At 30.2% G+C, this 16,229-nt stretch overlaps 2 protein-coding genes across 3 annotated transcripts; one reads left to right on the top strand and one right to left on the bottom strand.

Moving 5' to 3' along the window:
* Positions 1-3,461: 3,461 nt before the first annotated feature.
* LOC118060387 (F-box protein At5g39250) lies at positions 3,462-5,429 on the top strand. Of its 2 annotated transcripts, none has more exons than XM_035073609.2 (2): positions 3,462-3,616; positions 4,296-5,429. In XM_035073609.2, the coding sequence occupies exon 2, from the start codon at positions 4,374-4,376 to the stop codon at positions 5,121-5,123; it is 750 nt and encodes a 249-aa protein (XP_034929500.1). In that variant the 5' UTR covers positions 3,462-3,616; positions 4,296-4,373; the 3' UTR covers positions 5,124-5,429. The 2 variants fall into 2 exon arrangements, with proteins under 2 accessions (XP_034929500.1, XP_034929499.1); XM_035073608.2 differs by having other exon boundaries at positions 3,467-3,699.
* Positions 5,430-11,880: 6,451 nt separating this feature from the next.
* LOC118060388 (expansin-A23) lies at positions 11,881-12,751 on the bottom strand. The gene is made up of 2 exons (XM_035073610.1): positions 12,634-12,751; positions 11,881-12,497 (listed from the first exon to the last, which is right to left on the bottom strand). The coding sequence occupies exons 1-2, from the start codon at positions 12,749-12,751 to the stop codon at positions 11,881-11,883; spliced, it is 735 nt and encodes a 244-aa protein (XP_034929501.1).
* Positions 12,752-16,229: the final 3,478 nt, after the last annotated feature.

The raw sequence follows: 16,229 nt of genomic DNA, 5'->3' as shown, positions 1-16,229 counted from the left end.
TATTTTATATAAAGTGTTATTTTTTTCATGATGTAATAGGAGTAATTAATTTTACAATATTTAAATTTAAAACCATAAATATTAATATATTTTTTAAAAAAATTATTTTATAACCTCAATTTCAAAAGCATTCTTAACCAAACACATTAAACTATTTTTTCTTCAACCTCAATTTTAACCACAGTTTTAACCAAACACCTATTTTTTCAAACTAACCTCAACTAAAAGTACTTTTTTATAAAACAACTTTTTTCAAACCACAACCACAACAGCTACCGCAATACCAAACATACTTGAATCATCAATAATTAAATTACCGATAAAATTACCTAATTTTGGCAACATAATTTCCATAGCTAATTCTATCATAAAGCTCTAGAACTTTCAGACCATTATATAACTTTTCAACAAAATGAAATCTATATTGCCGAAAGAATCATCAATAGAATTGTTTTGATGTAGTTATTCCTTTGGAAATTTAGTAAGTATTTTTGAGTTATTTAGTTGTTAAGTAAAAAATTAAAAAATCACAATAAAACCAAACATTATCAATTTTATTGAACATCAAAATTTTATTAATTTCAATATTCATTCAAAAACAATTTTACATCAATAAATACGTCACCACATAAATAAAGGTAGAGGTAGAGAGGAAATCCTAAGCCAAAAGACTCGGAATCAAGAGCGGGATAATGTAAAGCTATATATTCCATTATCTTCTTCCACTCCTTTCTATTTTCTTATTCTAATTTGGCTACTCACTTATCAATCTGAACTAGAACCCTCACTTTAAATTTTGGTATTGACTGGGTCGAGCTGGATTGTTATGTGTCTATCGTTAAAGTAGTATGACCTAACTTCATTTCTCTGGTCAATTCCATAAGCATCCTATAAACTTGATTCATATTGGGTCCATCAACTACTCTAGCCTCCAAACACAACTAAGAATAGTCAGGATGATGGGTGGAAGCATCTTCTTCATGTTTTTCAACCATTGCGGCGTTATGTGTTTCTTATTAAAAAAAGATCAATTATAATTAAAGGAATTATAAAAATTACAAGAATAAAAAAAAATTACAATAAGCGATTACACTCTGTTATCTACAAACTTCTTCACCCCTTTTCCAATATCTCACTTTCTTATATGAGTTTCCTCATATAACTTCATCATAGTAGATTTAAGCTCAAGTTGTTTTTCTTGAAGAAAAAAAAATTGTAAAAAAATCTAACCGATAAATAATAAATTAAAATTTTAAAAATAATTTAAAAATTCTTATCATGTGCTTTGCATGGTAAATTAAAAAGTAATCTATGTCAGAATAAAGTGACTAATCTCTGTCAGTATATCTAATATTTTTTTTGGCAATAAATCTTTATATGTAATTAGAATGAGTATTTACATAAATACATGGCAATCACAACTTTTCATTCCATATATTTTTTTATTCTCTCGAATTCACCAATCTAGCTATTCCTTAAGCATATCCATCAAAAAATCACAAATGCTTAAGCTATTCATAGACAAGAAATCATGCATCTTTGTCTAAAACAAAGGTGATTTTGGTTTTTCAACACGTAACCCATCATTAAACAATCTTATATTTTGACAATCATAATACAAAGCTAAATACATTCTAGTTTTTATACTATTCTTTGTTTTTCCTTTCATATCCATGATCATGTTAAAAATGTTGTCAATCACATTCTTCTTGATATGTATGACGTCCAAATTATAGCAAATTACATCTAATAAAAAAGATCTCAAAATATTCTTTGTTTTATTCAATTGTAAGACACACCAAAATTAACTAGGAAATTTTTGTTTACCAAAATAAAAACCAAATATAATATTTTTATATTGCAAAACTATATCATACAATTCTTCAGTCGACAATGTTGAAGGTGTAATATTCTTTTTATTTTTACCTTTCAATAAGTCATTTATGTTGTTTTTATATAGGTGATGAATGGGCAAGAATCTAAAAAAATAGATTTACTATCATTCATTAAGTTAAAAGCCTTATTATTTTTCATATAATATAGACAAGCTAATTTTTTATATGTGCTCTAACCCGAAACTATTTCATACGCGGAAAAATCATTTATAGTTCACATCAATGTTATCTTCATTTGAAAATTTTACTTTCTTGAGATATTATATGTCAAAACCCTAACTAGCCATAATTGATTTAACTCATTAATCAACTGTTAAAGATAAATATATATATATTCTTACATGGATTATAAGGATTAGGTATAACCATAAATAATTTATCCATTTGTTAAGAAAAGAAAAGGAGCTGAATAATTTTTTTAACTCTTTTAACTCGATTGTTAAAAAGATTTAATGTAGTTCATATACATTTAATATTACACTTAAAAAACTAAAACAACATTGTACTTACACTACATGATTGTAGCATAAGAAATATTACACTTTGGAGTGCCTTATTTTATGTTCATCTACTAACTTTATTTATTCTCGATTTCATCCTCATAAATTTTATTGACATCATTTTAAGTTCTAGGATTTGATACTCTTTACATGCTCTAGCACACACAAAATGTATTAAAAATTCTTGAATTAAATCAATTTTATAAAATAGAATTCAAGGTTATATTTAAAAAAAATTGAATGAACAAGGACAAAATAAAAACAAACAAATAAAGCCTTTATCATTTTCACATAGAAAACTTTATTTTGGCCCTTAAAGTTTACATTTACTCATTATTAGGCACCTGTTATTTTAGAATTTTATGTTTTGGTACATAACTTGATTTTTATTACATTTTAGTTTTTTAATGTTGAGAAATAAGTTGTTAGAGAAAGAAAAGAAGAGAAAAAATTCTCAGGAGCCCAAAATCCTAGTCATTGAAAACAACTATTTAAGTGTCTATGGATTTTATTCAAGAGAAGAACTACAGGTGTGAGCCTATTCTTTCGAGCTAAGAGCTCCTAGCCCTTCTTTTTATAACGGCCCTTCATTTTTATTTTTTTTATAATAAAAAAATTTTAAAATAAATTTTTTAAAATAATTATTCAACAATGCCATTGTTTTCAAATAATATTAACATTTTTTATAGTAATATTAAATTTTAATTTATGAGTCATTATATGTCAACTTAATATACATATTTTTCTAAAATTTTACTCAAGAATATTTAATGCAAATAAAATATTTTTATTTTTATTTTAAGTATTTTATATAAATTTTTAAAGATTTTACATTCATATCAAAATTATCAATTTATTTTTTTAAATAAAACTTACATTTCAGATTATAATCAGTTTTCATTTTAAAAAAAATAATTTTGATAAAAAAAAATATGTTTTGTGAAAAAAAAAAAAAAACATGAATCAGAGAAAGGCATTGGAGAGATACATATATCCTTTACTTAACAAAACTTTAAGGACGATATATCCTTGATTTAATTATATTTTTATTTCATCCTGGATTTAATTAATTAATTACGTACTCCCTCATCAAAGTTTTATCACTCCACGGATTTATCATCATTCATCTCCCCGTGTTTTGGACCCAAAGCGAAGGTCTCTCATTTGAAAACTCCAAAAACTCAAATCAAGCGTGTTTTGATCAATTGACAAAATTACTAAGTACCCTCTTTCTTTTCTCTCCTCTCTCTCTCTCTCTCTCCCCTTTCATTTTCGATCTCAATTTTGCAATCTTCACGATCCAGGTTTTTTTCTCTTTATTTATGTTCTTGGGAATGTAATAAATTTGATGGGATATGCTACTGATTCATTAATGGGTTTATGATTTTTGGGTTTTTGGAATCCATGTCTTGATCTTTTGAATTGGGTTTTTGTAATTTTGGTTGTTGTGTAATAGCATTTTTTGAGGGATTCATTTGATTTGTTGTTTTTAGGTGCAGAAAATAGTGGGTTATGCATAGCCATGAGGGTAAATTTCGCATTTTTGGGGTCAATTTATAGAGTTTTTTTTATTTCTGAACTGTGTTTTGTTTTTGAGTTTTAGAGCAGCAAAGGGTCAATGATTGGATAGAAATTCTTTGTATGATTTATTTTGAGAAACTGTGCTAAGTTCCGATGTTGGTTATGAGTATTATGACTGTATCAAATGGACTAGTTGTTATTTCTAGTGATTGAGGAGTTGAGAGTGTGGAGAACCTAAATTAGTGGTGTAAAGTGTTTGTTTTTGGATGTGGAATTCGAGTTTGAGATAAGTTTGTTTTTTGGTGTGTTATTGTGCTGCATTTTTGGTGTTCTACGGTATATGCAACAATGTGATTGTTTCTGTGTGATTTTTTCTCAGGTAAATCTTCCAGGCATTGAAATGCTCTAATTGAGTGTCGAGGCATATCTTCTTTGAATTGTGCCTTCCCTGTTGAAAATGTCATATGTAGAAATTCTGAAGGCTGTTTTCCCTTTACTGGAGGGTGCAGATCTGGCTTCATGCGTGGCAGTGTGTAAACAGTGGAGAGATATAGCGCAAGATGATTACTTTTGGAAATGTCTTTGTGCCAAGAGATGGCCTTCCATTTGCAAGAGGCCAAACCCTCCAACTGTCACATACTACAAGCTATACAAGACCTTTTATAAGCACCAGCGTCAACAAACCCCGCTTCCTCCAAGACTTTCCTTTGACAATTTGGAATTCTTCATCGACATCTGGACCGGAGATAAATTGATCTTCTCTGAGGTGGTCTCAGGCCCTGTTTTGCAAACTGGAATCAAAAGCCCGCCTCCTGCAATTTGTGATAGGCTTAGATTTCATCTTGAAAGCCCCGATTATAAGATGATTCTACCTGTTGAACCAAGGTTCAAAGCCCCCTTGGGCGAGACTGTAAGCGTTTCAGTGCTTGTGGGGCGGAAGGATAACAATAAGGTTGCTTGCATAATTAATAAATCTGTCTTTGATTATATCGATCGGACAGCCTATAGGGCCATGGCGTTTGATTATCTTGGTTTCTCACCAGCACATCCTTTTGTACCAGGAATCCGGGCTTGGATTTCTTTGCTCTTCGTGGATGATAAAAATGACAGTGTTATTGATGTCTTTGGGATTGAAATAGATTTTTGTGATGCTGCAAAATCCAGGGATGAGGTTTTGTGGCTGCTTGACATACTTGATTGGAAGTGAAATCCATCAGCTGAGCAAAGAGAAGAACTGATGAGCTCATCGAGAATGTTTGAACTCCAAGTTCCTTCAGTAGTAGTACGGTCGGATTTATAGCATTTCATTTAATGTTTAAATTTGTACATACTTTACATTGGTTGTCTGACTTGTTTCAATAAATATGTAATCTTTGTGATGAATTTCTAAATTTCTGTGGCTATATCTTTTCACCCACTTGGAATGGGATCGCCTGCACCGTTTCTTTTATGTATCTCAACTCGGTGTAAAACATTAAATAATCTATGAATAATATGGTGTTGTTATCCTTGACCTTGAGTTTTATTTATAGCTTTCCCCCTTTTCTGGTTGAGATGCGTAAATGAAGCATTTGCTCTACGTTGTTCTATGTGATCTAGCCATATCTTTTGTTTTACCTATTCTAGAAGCCATTTATACCACTTTTTTCAGCAAAAGTTGAAAGAGAAGGGCACAGCAGCTTGTGCATTTTCAGTTGGCAAATTCTTCAGTCCTCCACATTATGTCCCATTGACAAATCTATTTTTTTTTTTTTTTTTTTGGTAACCTTGTTGCCAGCTATGCGTGGCAAGCCAATGAGCATGTAAGGCCCAGGACCAACCACTACGCCCAACCCCATGTGTAAATCTATTTGTTTATGGTGCCCAGGACCATGCCCCATTAGTCAAGTCAACCTCCAATCTGTTGAGAGAACCACCATAAATTCACTTGCATGTTAAATTTCCTAACCTCAGCAACCTGCAGGCGGTAAAGCTACAGAAAAACTTGTCTGCAGAGCCTTGAATCTGGTATCATCGGATTACAGGCTTTAGTTTTAGCTTTTGCATTACAATCACATGGGCCAATCATTTAGTCAAGTAGGGATTTTTTCTAGGAAAGAATTTTTCCCATTAAAGTATTCCAGATAGTTACAAATTCTCTACATTCGCTTTTGGAATTTTCGATGAAGTCACAATAAATAATAGTGAGAAAAACATTTCCATGTTAGAGACTTCAAACCTTCACACAATGTGATTGTTGTTTTAAATACGTCAAACAGACTCGAATACAAACTTGTATTTTTAATTTTATTGTTTTTGTTATTTTTCACCAAATTTTCAATAATTTGCACGTCACTCAATAATTTTAAAGTTACCTTAATTTCTGTTAGCCAGTTTAAATGATACTCAACATTCATTGTATCATAACGCTTCAACTCTTTGATTAAATCATGTAATTGTTGAACATCTCATCATCTAAGTATTGATTCAAATTCATTGAAGACACATTGTACATATAATTTTACAATGTAAACAATTTGTAATCATATTTACTTGAAATTTTTTTAAAGGCCGAGATTTCAAGATTCATTGCACCCTAAACACTTTCTCTATATTTGAGATTCAATTTCATAACACTTCCAAAATATTTCATAAAATCCACGTGATAATACATCTTGAAAGCTCATATGATTTTTGTATTAAGGCTGAATCTTTGATATTGTGTTAAGTGCCAAGAAAAATAATTCAAAATTTTTCAAACCTTCAATAGTTTTTGGATGAGTGAGATAATTATCAACATGCAAGAAAACTTTTACCATGTTATATTTGCAATAAAAAGGCATTTGGGTAGCCTCTTAATTGCTTATTTGTAAGTCTCCTACAATATTTTACACATTTCATCCATCATTGTTGATTTCTTTACACATTTGAGATAAAAAGAAATTATGTTTAATTTTATTATTTGTGATATTGTATGTTCTTTTTATAGATGTTTTGCTTGATTTAGTATATCCATAAAATATATTAATTAAGTATACATTGAATGTGATTTTAGTTTGTTGCAAAAGAGGATAGATACCATAAACTTGAGATAGTTAAATAATGTCTCAGCGGATATTTCAAAGAACTATATATATAGAAAAGGGTTAAAATAGAAAGTAAAAGTCATTAATTAGTTTTACGGCAACTAAAAACACTAACTAATCTTCAAAGGTTCTAAGTGAAGGGATTAATTATTCTAAAGAAAAGATGAGATCACCCTAAAATATCATACCTCAATTAAGTTGCTTATTTGTTCTTAATGACAAAATATGCATATTGTTCGTACATATTGAGAATTTTTCTAAACTGATATATGTGATTTTATTATTGGAAGTAAAGGATTTCTAATACTTAAGATAGTAATTTGGGATCCAGGTTTGATAACAGAGCTTAATCTTTACTTTTAAAGTACAAGCTTTAGAGATGAAAGAATGGTAAATGATAAAGTAGGCTTCAGTCTGTCTTTTTTAGTTAAGTTCTAAAATAGGTCCGAAGACCACCTCCTCAATCAATAGGGCCTTTATAAAATTGCGTTGATTCATCCCAAATTTTTACGTCACTCAAGGAAAGATATTCCAACTCCTAAAAAAATGTGTAAAAAAATAATATAAAGAACAAAATTTATATTTTTTTATATATATTTTGAATAATAAAGAGTTGTGTATTAAGAGATTATATCGCCTACTTTTTAACATCCTTGAACAATGTTCGGGTGTCTCATTTATCCTTGGAGTGGCTTTATGAATAACAAAAACAATTATTACACGATAAAATCATGAAAAACAAAAATAAATATATGATATTTTAAAAAAAATTATTTTGAATGATAAAATCAAATCACACATCAAACAAATTTTCATCCACGTGTCAGCATATCTTTAAACAACACCCAATAAATGGTTCATTTATCCCATGTGTGACTTATGAATAACAAGAACAATTAGCACATAATGTAATGAATTAATTTCATATACACAAAACCCACGCACACAAAATCCACACAATTCAAATATCACAATTCACAATAATTAATGCCATGTAAACACTTATAAAATATGAATGGAAATTTATTCAGATTCAAAATTAACCTTTGAGAGATGTGTGGCCTAAAGCTATTGGAAATTAACGAGGGCAATGTTAGTGTGTGCACCTCATGTGCTAGAAGTGACAAATGCATGGAGGTGTTCAATAGACAGGGTGCATGTGTTGCACTGCCTCTTTAAGTCCCAAGAAAAGAAAAGAAAAAAATTGGTTTAGGAAGTTGGGTGTGTTAATGGCTGTTATTTATGGCTTATTGTTGTGAGTTTTGTGGGATTTATGGAGGAAAGGTATCTATTTATAAAAGTTGTGGCGAGTGATGTTGATGGATTTGTTAATCAGAAATGGTGGGTGATAGGGTTTTTATGAGTTGTCAATCTAGTGATGGTGGTGTAATTTTCAAGTGGTTATTAGAGATGGCTACCATGACTAATTGGAGAGAACAAAAGGGTTATTTTGTCCAATTTAGTCTATCATAAAGGAATTTTTAGGTTGTCACACGACTATTAGTTTAGTTGTAAGCTTAGAATTATGTAAGCTTAAGACTATGGTGTCGGATAGAATGATAAGGTGGCTTCGATTGATATGATGGTATAGTATTGTCACTAAATGTGGATCAAATAGGAGAGACAAGATAATGGTAATTGTTGTTATATTGGTATACCAGTGAAAAGGTTGTTGTTGTTGATATGGAGAAAATGAGGGATGTTATGGTGGGGACTAACAATGTCTTTTTGTGTATGGTGGTAGCTATGGTGAGCGGCTGGAGTCTATTACAGTAGTAATGGGAGAGAGGTGGAAAATAAAAAAAAATAATGGCTAGGTTTTTTTTTTTTTTGTTAGATGTACTATTTCTTCTTCTTTTTATATTTTTTTTATGCATGTCCTCTTTTTTTGTTTGTTAGGCTTTCCCTTTTTTCTCTTTATTGATAGTGTATGGGTTCCTATCACAACAGCAAAAAACATAATATTAGATCTTCATATTATTTCCTTCTTGAACAAAGATCTATTTATAATTTTTTTTTTAAAAAAATTTTGCTTTATTCTCCTATTTATTTATTTTTTTTCTCATATGTATGATCTTACCTTATAATATTTTATCATCCATCATCTTGGTCTGCTTTTCCTTAATTTTTTCATCCTTTAACACCCCTATCTTTTTTTTTTTTTTTTCATTATATATTTTTAAAAAACTTATATAATGCCAAAAATCATGAAATGGCATAAAAAAAACCTTTTTTGAGAGATTTTTATATTTTGAAAAATACATTGAAAAACAAGGGGTCAAGAATAAGATGTCAACTGCCCTTTCTTTGTAATAGATATTGTATAAAGACATTGAAAAAAAAAAATTTGACTTTGTATAATAAGTTTGTAAATAACTACTCAAAAACACTAGAAAAGAAAAGAATCATTTGGAAAATGCTTAAATATGTCAACTCAACTTGAGAAGTAACCAACCTTGACTAGAAAACTAAATGACATGAAAATTATATAGACCAACTCAAAAGATAACCAACCTCAATATGAAATCTAATTGGGTTAAATCAAGAGGCAACAACTTCAACAAAAAAATTAAATGGGTCAACTCGAGAGTGACCAACATCAATAGAAAACTTAAATAGATTAAATCGAGAGGTGACTAACCTCAACATCATATTAAATGATATAAAACTTAAATGGATCAACTCGAGAGGCAACCAACCTTAATAGAAAACTCAAATGGATCAAATCAAAATATGACCAACTTTAACATGAAATCTAAATAAGTTAAATCGAGAGACAACCATCTTAAAATGAAATTTAAAATGGATCAAATCATGAAGTAATCAACCTCAATATAGAAATAGAATGTTACCTTGATTGTAGAGCTTAGTTTGACTTGCGTGACTTTTATTATAATGCTCTGATTAAAACTCTTCATTGTGATATGACCTAAAATTTTTGGTTGCAGGGCTTGAAATTCCTGATAAAAGGGCTGGAAACATCCTAGTGGAAGGGTTTGAAACATCTTGACAGAAAGGCTTGAAACATCTTAATGGAAAGACTTGAACTTCATGATTACAAGGTTTGAGATTCTTGATTGGAGGGCTTGAACTACTTGATGACACGAATTGAACTTCCTGATTACAAGGTTTGGACTTCGTGGTGATATGGCTTGAAATTCTTTCTTGCATGGCCTGGACTTTCTTATTATAGATCTTGGACTTTCTGATGGTAAGACTCAAACTTTCTAATTATAGGGCTGAAACTTCTTGATGAAAAGGGATGAACATCCTGATTGTATGGTTTGAACTTGAAACTTCTTGATGGTATAGTGTTGAAACTTTCTGATGGTATGGGGTTGAAACTTAAGGCTTGAACTTAAAACTTCCTAATGGCAAGGCTAAAGCTTCCTAATGACATTGCTTGGACTTCCTGATTGCAAGGCTTGGACTTCCTGCTGCCAAGGCTTAAGATTCCTGATTACAGAGCTAAGATATTATAATGACAGAGCTTGAACTTTCAGCGTATAATTGTAAGGGGTTGAAATTTCTGATTGTAAGGCTGATATTTCTTGATAATATGGCTTGAACTTCCTGATTATAGGTGAAAGGGCTTGTAATTCCTAATTGCAGTGCTAGAATTTCATGATTGCAGGAGATGAACTTTCTGATCGCAGGGTTTGAATTTGAGACTTTCTAATGACAAGGCTGAAACTTCCTAATGACTATGCTTGAACTTCCTGGAGAGTTAAAGACTTCCTTGTGACAAGACTTTAGATTCCTGATTGCAAGGCTAAAACTTCTTGATGGCAGGACTTGAACTTCCTACTTATAATTGTAAGGGCTTGAAATTTATAATTGCAAAGTTGGAGTTTCTAGATGATAGAGCTTGAATTTCCTTATTATTGTTAGAAGGGCCTGTGATTCCTCATTTCAGGGTTAGAACTTTCTAATGACATGACTTCAATTTCTTGATTGCAAAGCTTGGACTCCCTAGCGACAGGGCTTAAATTTCCAGGTTACAGAGCTTGAAATTCATTGTTGCAGGGCTTGGACTCGAAACTTTTTTTATGGCAAGGCTGAAACTCCGTGATTATAAGGCTTGAACAAGCTTAAATCAAGCATGTTTGTACCGATTTACAAAAGTACTGGGCATTATTTTTTTCCTCATCTCTCTCTTCTTTCCTTTTTCCATCTCAATTTTGCAATCTTCACAATTCAGGTTTCTCTCTCTGTATTTATGTTCCTGTGAATGTAATAAATATTTGATGGGATATGCGATTGATTCATTAATGGGCTTATGATTTTTGGGTTTTTTGAATCTCTATCATAATCTTTTGAATTGGATTTTTGTAATTTTGGTGGTTGTTCAATAGCATTTTATGGGGGATTCATGCGATTTTTATTTTTTTTTACAGAAAGATGTGGGGTTATGCATCTCCATGAGGGTTTTGTTTTTGAGTTTTAGAGCAGCAAAGGGTCAATGATTGGATAACAATTGTATAGCAAATCTGTTGAGAGAACCGCCACAGGTTCACTTACATGATAAATCTCCTAACCTCTGCAGCCTGCAGGCCGTAAAGTTGCAAAAAAACTTGTCTGCAGAGCCTCACTTCTCGTATCATCGGATTGCTGGTTTTAGTTTTAGCTTTTGCATTACAATCACATGAGCATATCATTTAGTCAGGTAAGGATTTTGTTTTAAGAAAGATAATATTATTGATTGGGAATGTTGCAACGCATATAATCGCATCAAATTAACAATGTATTGTTTCCCAAAACGTGAATTCTAACTCTAACATTGTTCATATCCCAAGCTGGCCGCACGAAGGCGGCGCAACCATCTGCAGACGTAGAAGTTATGCTAATAGCCTATATATGCAAAACGAAGCATGCAATAAAACATCAAGAACCTATCCTCTAAAAGTTTGTTTTCCCATCGTAAGCTTGTCCAAAACTCCAGTCAGCTCCGGCAACATCATTAAAGTATAATCTCTTGTAGTCACTTGTAGTAACTAGGAATGACAAGCTTTGTCCAACGAGATCAGTCCCGGTCTGCCAGTTCTGTCCCCAGTTTCTTGACATCTGTATCCAACGAGTTTGTGAGCCCTTGATCCTGACATTAATAACTTCACCAGCTCCTGCAACATTGCGCACTAACACAAGCATCCAATAGGGATTGCCATGGATGTCAAACTTAACCCCTCCTTCCTTGGAACACAAGATTCTGCGATACTTGACAGGGACAATCCCTGCTCTATATTCTGCGATCGCTAGAAACATGGGCATCGATAGATCAAAATGCTGTTGTGGTGGGTTGCACCAGGCATTGGGAGCTCCGTAATTGGGAGGGCATAAATTGGTTGCTGTGATTTTGATGGTGCCAGCATGGTTTTTGCACCATTGTGGATCATTCACGCACTTGAGTTCAAAGCAAGCACCACAGGTTTGTCCATTGTTGAAGAGTGCTGTGCTTAAGGCTGCTGTTTGAAGTCCATACCCTTGTTTGAAGAGATCGCCATAGCCACAAGCTCCCACTGCCAATATATAATCAACACATTAGGAAATCAATATGCATATCTGTTGTTTTCACCAGCAGAAAACTACACAAAATGAATAAATAATACTTGATATGAAAGAAATATATATATATATACACACACACACACGTACTCATTGTCTGTCCTCCTTTTATGTCCCCATAAAAAGTTGCGTGTGCATCATGCCATGAACTGTCTATTTTTTCACCAAAGCTAATTTGGCCACTCCTAGCCACTCCCAGAAGTGCCATTAACACTAAACAAGCAAAGGAGTTCTTGAAACTAGCCATGATTTAGAGGAGATGTTGAAGAAAAATGCTAAAGTTTGATTGTGTATGATTGCTTGACTTCATATTTATACATATAGCCATCAATTAAACAGTACCGAATAGGAAACATAATTAATGGGGTTTGATTTTATATTATCAATCCATAAGATTTTCATGGATCATAGTCTTGGTTGAAAGATAAGGAAAAATTATTGGGGTGACCTAAAAAAACTACTTGCCTTCTTTAGCTCACCATGAATCAACGAATACATCTTATTTAGCAACATAATCAACCTTAAAATAAAAAATTAAATATTAATTACAATTATTAAAATGAGATATCTTCTTAGATAAAAACGATTATGTTTCATAACATGATTTAATAAAAAGATATGTTATTTCATTGTTAATTGATGTATTATTCATCTAATAAACATAAACATTGAATAATATCAAAAGAATTACTGATGGATTGAGATACGGGTAAATTTTTTTTACTTGCATAGTTTATTTGTAAAGTAATCACTCAATTTATTAATGATGAATTTACTGACATGCCAGAATTTATTTTTATGAACAATTTTTATTGATAATTCCATCAATAAAACAATTATAAATAAAATTTTAGGGAATATCAATAGAAATTTTCATTAGTAAATAAAAAGTGATAAATCTTATAGGAACATATTGTATGTGAATAAGGAAAATCCAAACATTAATTATTATTTGCAAAAGCAACGATGAATCTTCAGGGGAAAAAAAGGAAAAAGTGTATTCTATGCGTTAAGATAATCCCAAAAAATAAAGTTACTTAAAATGCTTTATATAAATTAATTATGTTTAGAGTTTTAATACACACTGCCTCTCGTCCAAGAGAATCAACACTTCCTTAATTGCCCGTCTTGTTATTTTCCTAGCCTGGCGATTGGCTCCTCGATCGTATTATCTTCTTGACAAAAATAATTTTTTTAAAATATTTAGCTTTGTGTATTAAAAATCTTAATAATACACTTTCCCTACCAACTCGATGTATTGTCAACAAAAAAGAAAAAGAAAAATAAAACATCTTTGACCACTATTTCAACAGCTATTATATTACTGGAATATTATACAATTTGTTAGTTTATTAATTCATTTAATTGGTAGTCAAAAAATTAATTTGCAGGTTTAAATTTTCTATTTTTAGTAGTTAATGTCAAGTTTATCGATGAGTTTTCAACTTTCTTTTAAAATAGATATTATAAAATAAAACATGAAAATAAGTTTAGGAATAAATTTAAACAATAAATAACACGGGTAAAAATAAATATAGAAAAAAACACAAAGTAAATATAATATTTCATTTGAAATGATAAGATTTAGGTCACGTCAATTTTCACTTAAACATAATCATATATTTAACAAATATTGTGCAAAAACTATATTTAGAAAATTAAAAAAAAAAAAAAATAACTTGGATTTGGAACGAAGCCCAAATGGATGGACTTGAAAGCAAGCTCAAGCGCATGTAAATTGGGATTTAGCTTACGACTTGAAGGTTGAAGAAGACCCGTCAACCACATCTTAAAATCTTGTTTTTTAAACTTGTTTTTTTTTTTTATTAAATACATATAAACCCTCCTATTAATCTTAAACATAAATCTAATATTAAAACATAGTTTTAACCGCCAAAGATACAATCTTAGAGTATTTAGATTTAAAATTTCAAGTATATAATTCTCTCAAATCCCCTAATCTCTCACAATAATTGTGTTATTTGGCCAATTTAATGATTAGATTTTGTATGTTCAAAATTTTCTTTTTTCTTTCCGTTACCCTCCCCCTCTCTTCTCTTAATATTTTTCCATTTCTTATGATTTTATATTTTATATTTTATATTTTATATTTTTAATGGGAAACTATTGCTACTAAAAAGCCGAAAAGAAAACTAAAAATCTTCGAATGTGGAAACGTAAAATTACAATAACCACAAATGCAGCAAAAATATAAGGTACTGCAAAAGGGGAAAAAAAAAAAAAAAAAACTGTAGTAGAGTGCTAGGGCTTGGGCTTAGTCTTGGTTTTGGATTTGACGACCAAGTTTGAGCCCGTTTCATGTGCTCTGAATGTTTAGGGCCCAATACTGGCTAGAAAAGCTTCAGGTTTTTACTAGCCTGTTGGGCTTCCCAGACTGATTAATCCCTCATCTTCTATGAAATTGTCATTTTAAGAGACCTCATGAAGGAACGTATTGATTTCAAGCATTTAATCAATCACGACGTGATAAATGTATAATATTAATTTATGTCTCGATATATGCGTTTTGCTTATTCTTACACTGATAAGTTAAAGTACAATAATTTTTTTCTAACTTTTTTTTTTAAAAAAAAAAAAGCCTTTCAAAAAGTTTGATAATTTTTTTTTTAAATTAATATTTTTTTAGTATTTTAAAATTATTTTAATGTGTTAATGTTAAAGATGATTTTTTAAAAAATATATATTATTTTAATATATTCCTAAGTAAAAAATATTTTAAAAAATATATGTTATTGTATTTTCAAACACTTCTAGGGCCTGTTTAGGAGTGATATTATGATTGTTTTTTAAAATATTTATCGTGCTGAAATGCATCAAAATGATATTTTTTTTTATTTTTTTAAAAAAAATTTTTTTTGAGATCAGCACATTAAAACAATTTAAAAAATACAAAATAAAATTAATTTTTAATAAAAAAATAATTTTTTTAGAAACGTAGGTACAATCACATTTTTAAACAATCTTTAAATAATGAATATCTCATTATTAAGAGTATTTTTATATTAATGAATGCGAGGAGATGGGATTTTTTTTAGTTGATGGTTGGATACCTAAAGAAGGATTAAAGAACCTTGTTGTCGTTAACATATTATGAGCACATGAATAGTTAGGAAGAAATTGAAATAATATGTTTTTATTGTAATAATATAAGAAAAATAAAGTTCTATGTCTTTCTTTTAAATTTTTTATTATAATGCACGTGGATAGGTGTTTATACTGTGGCCTTCACTTTAAAGTTCATGTTCTTTTGATTAAATGAATAAGATAAAAAATGATCAAATACTCAAATATAAATATAAAATGTGGGAGATCGTCTTCGTTATGTGTCGTGTATGATCAGAGAACCAATAAATATTATAAGTAGCCCTTGCATTAATTTTTTTTGGAACGCTTTTGATAAATAAAGTTGAAATAAAATTATTTAAAAAATTGATGCAAGAAATAAAAAAATCCCATATAAAAATATCTAGGATCATATAATAAAATAGATTTTTTTAATATCAACAGAGTTCGCCAAAATGAAAAATACAAATGTTATGAATTCTTTCATCTAGAGAGTAGATAATAATCAAATTGAATGATTCATATAATTTTTGTTTGGGAATTATGTTTGTATTATCTATGTGTGTGTGTTGTGGTTATATATCCATTTCATAGATTTAGGT

This window comes from Populus alba, chromosome 17, assembly GCF_005239225.2.
Source record: "Populus alba chromosome 17, ASM523922v2, whole genome shotgun sequence".
Taxonomy (NCBI): Eukaryota; Viridiplantae; Streptophyta; class Magnoliopsida; order Malpighiales; family Salicaceae; genus Populus; species Populus alba.
The sequence above is the reverse complement of the archived record's forward strand: the minus strand, read 5'-3'. Positions and strand labels throughout refer to the sequence as shown.

Coding starts and splice junctions, on each gene's coding strand:
- LOC118060387 (XM_035073609.2), top strand. CDS start 4,374: ATGTCATATGTAGAAATTCTGAAGGCTGTTTTCCCTTTACTGGAGGGT.
- LOC118060388 (XM_035073610.1), bottom strand. CDS start 12,751: ATGGCACTTCTGGGAGTGGCTAGGAGTGGCCAAATTAGCTTTGGTGAA. Junction 12,498..12,633: donor AAAAGGAGGACAGACAATGA/GTACGTGTGTGT, acceptor ATATATTGGCAG/TGGGAGCTTGTGGCTATGGC.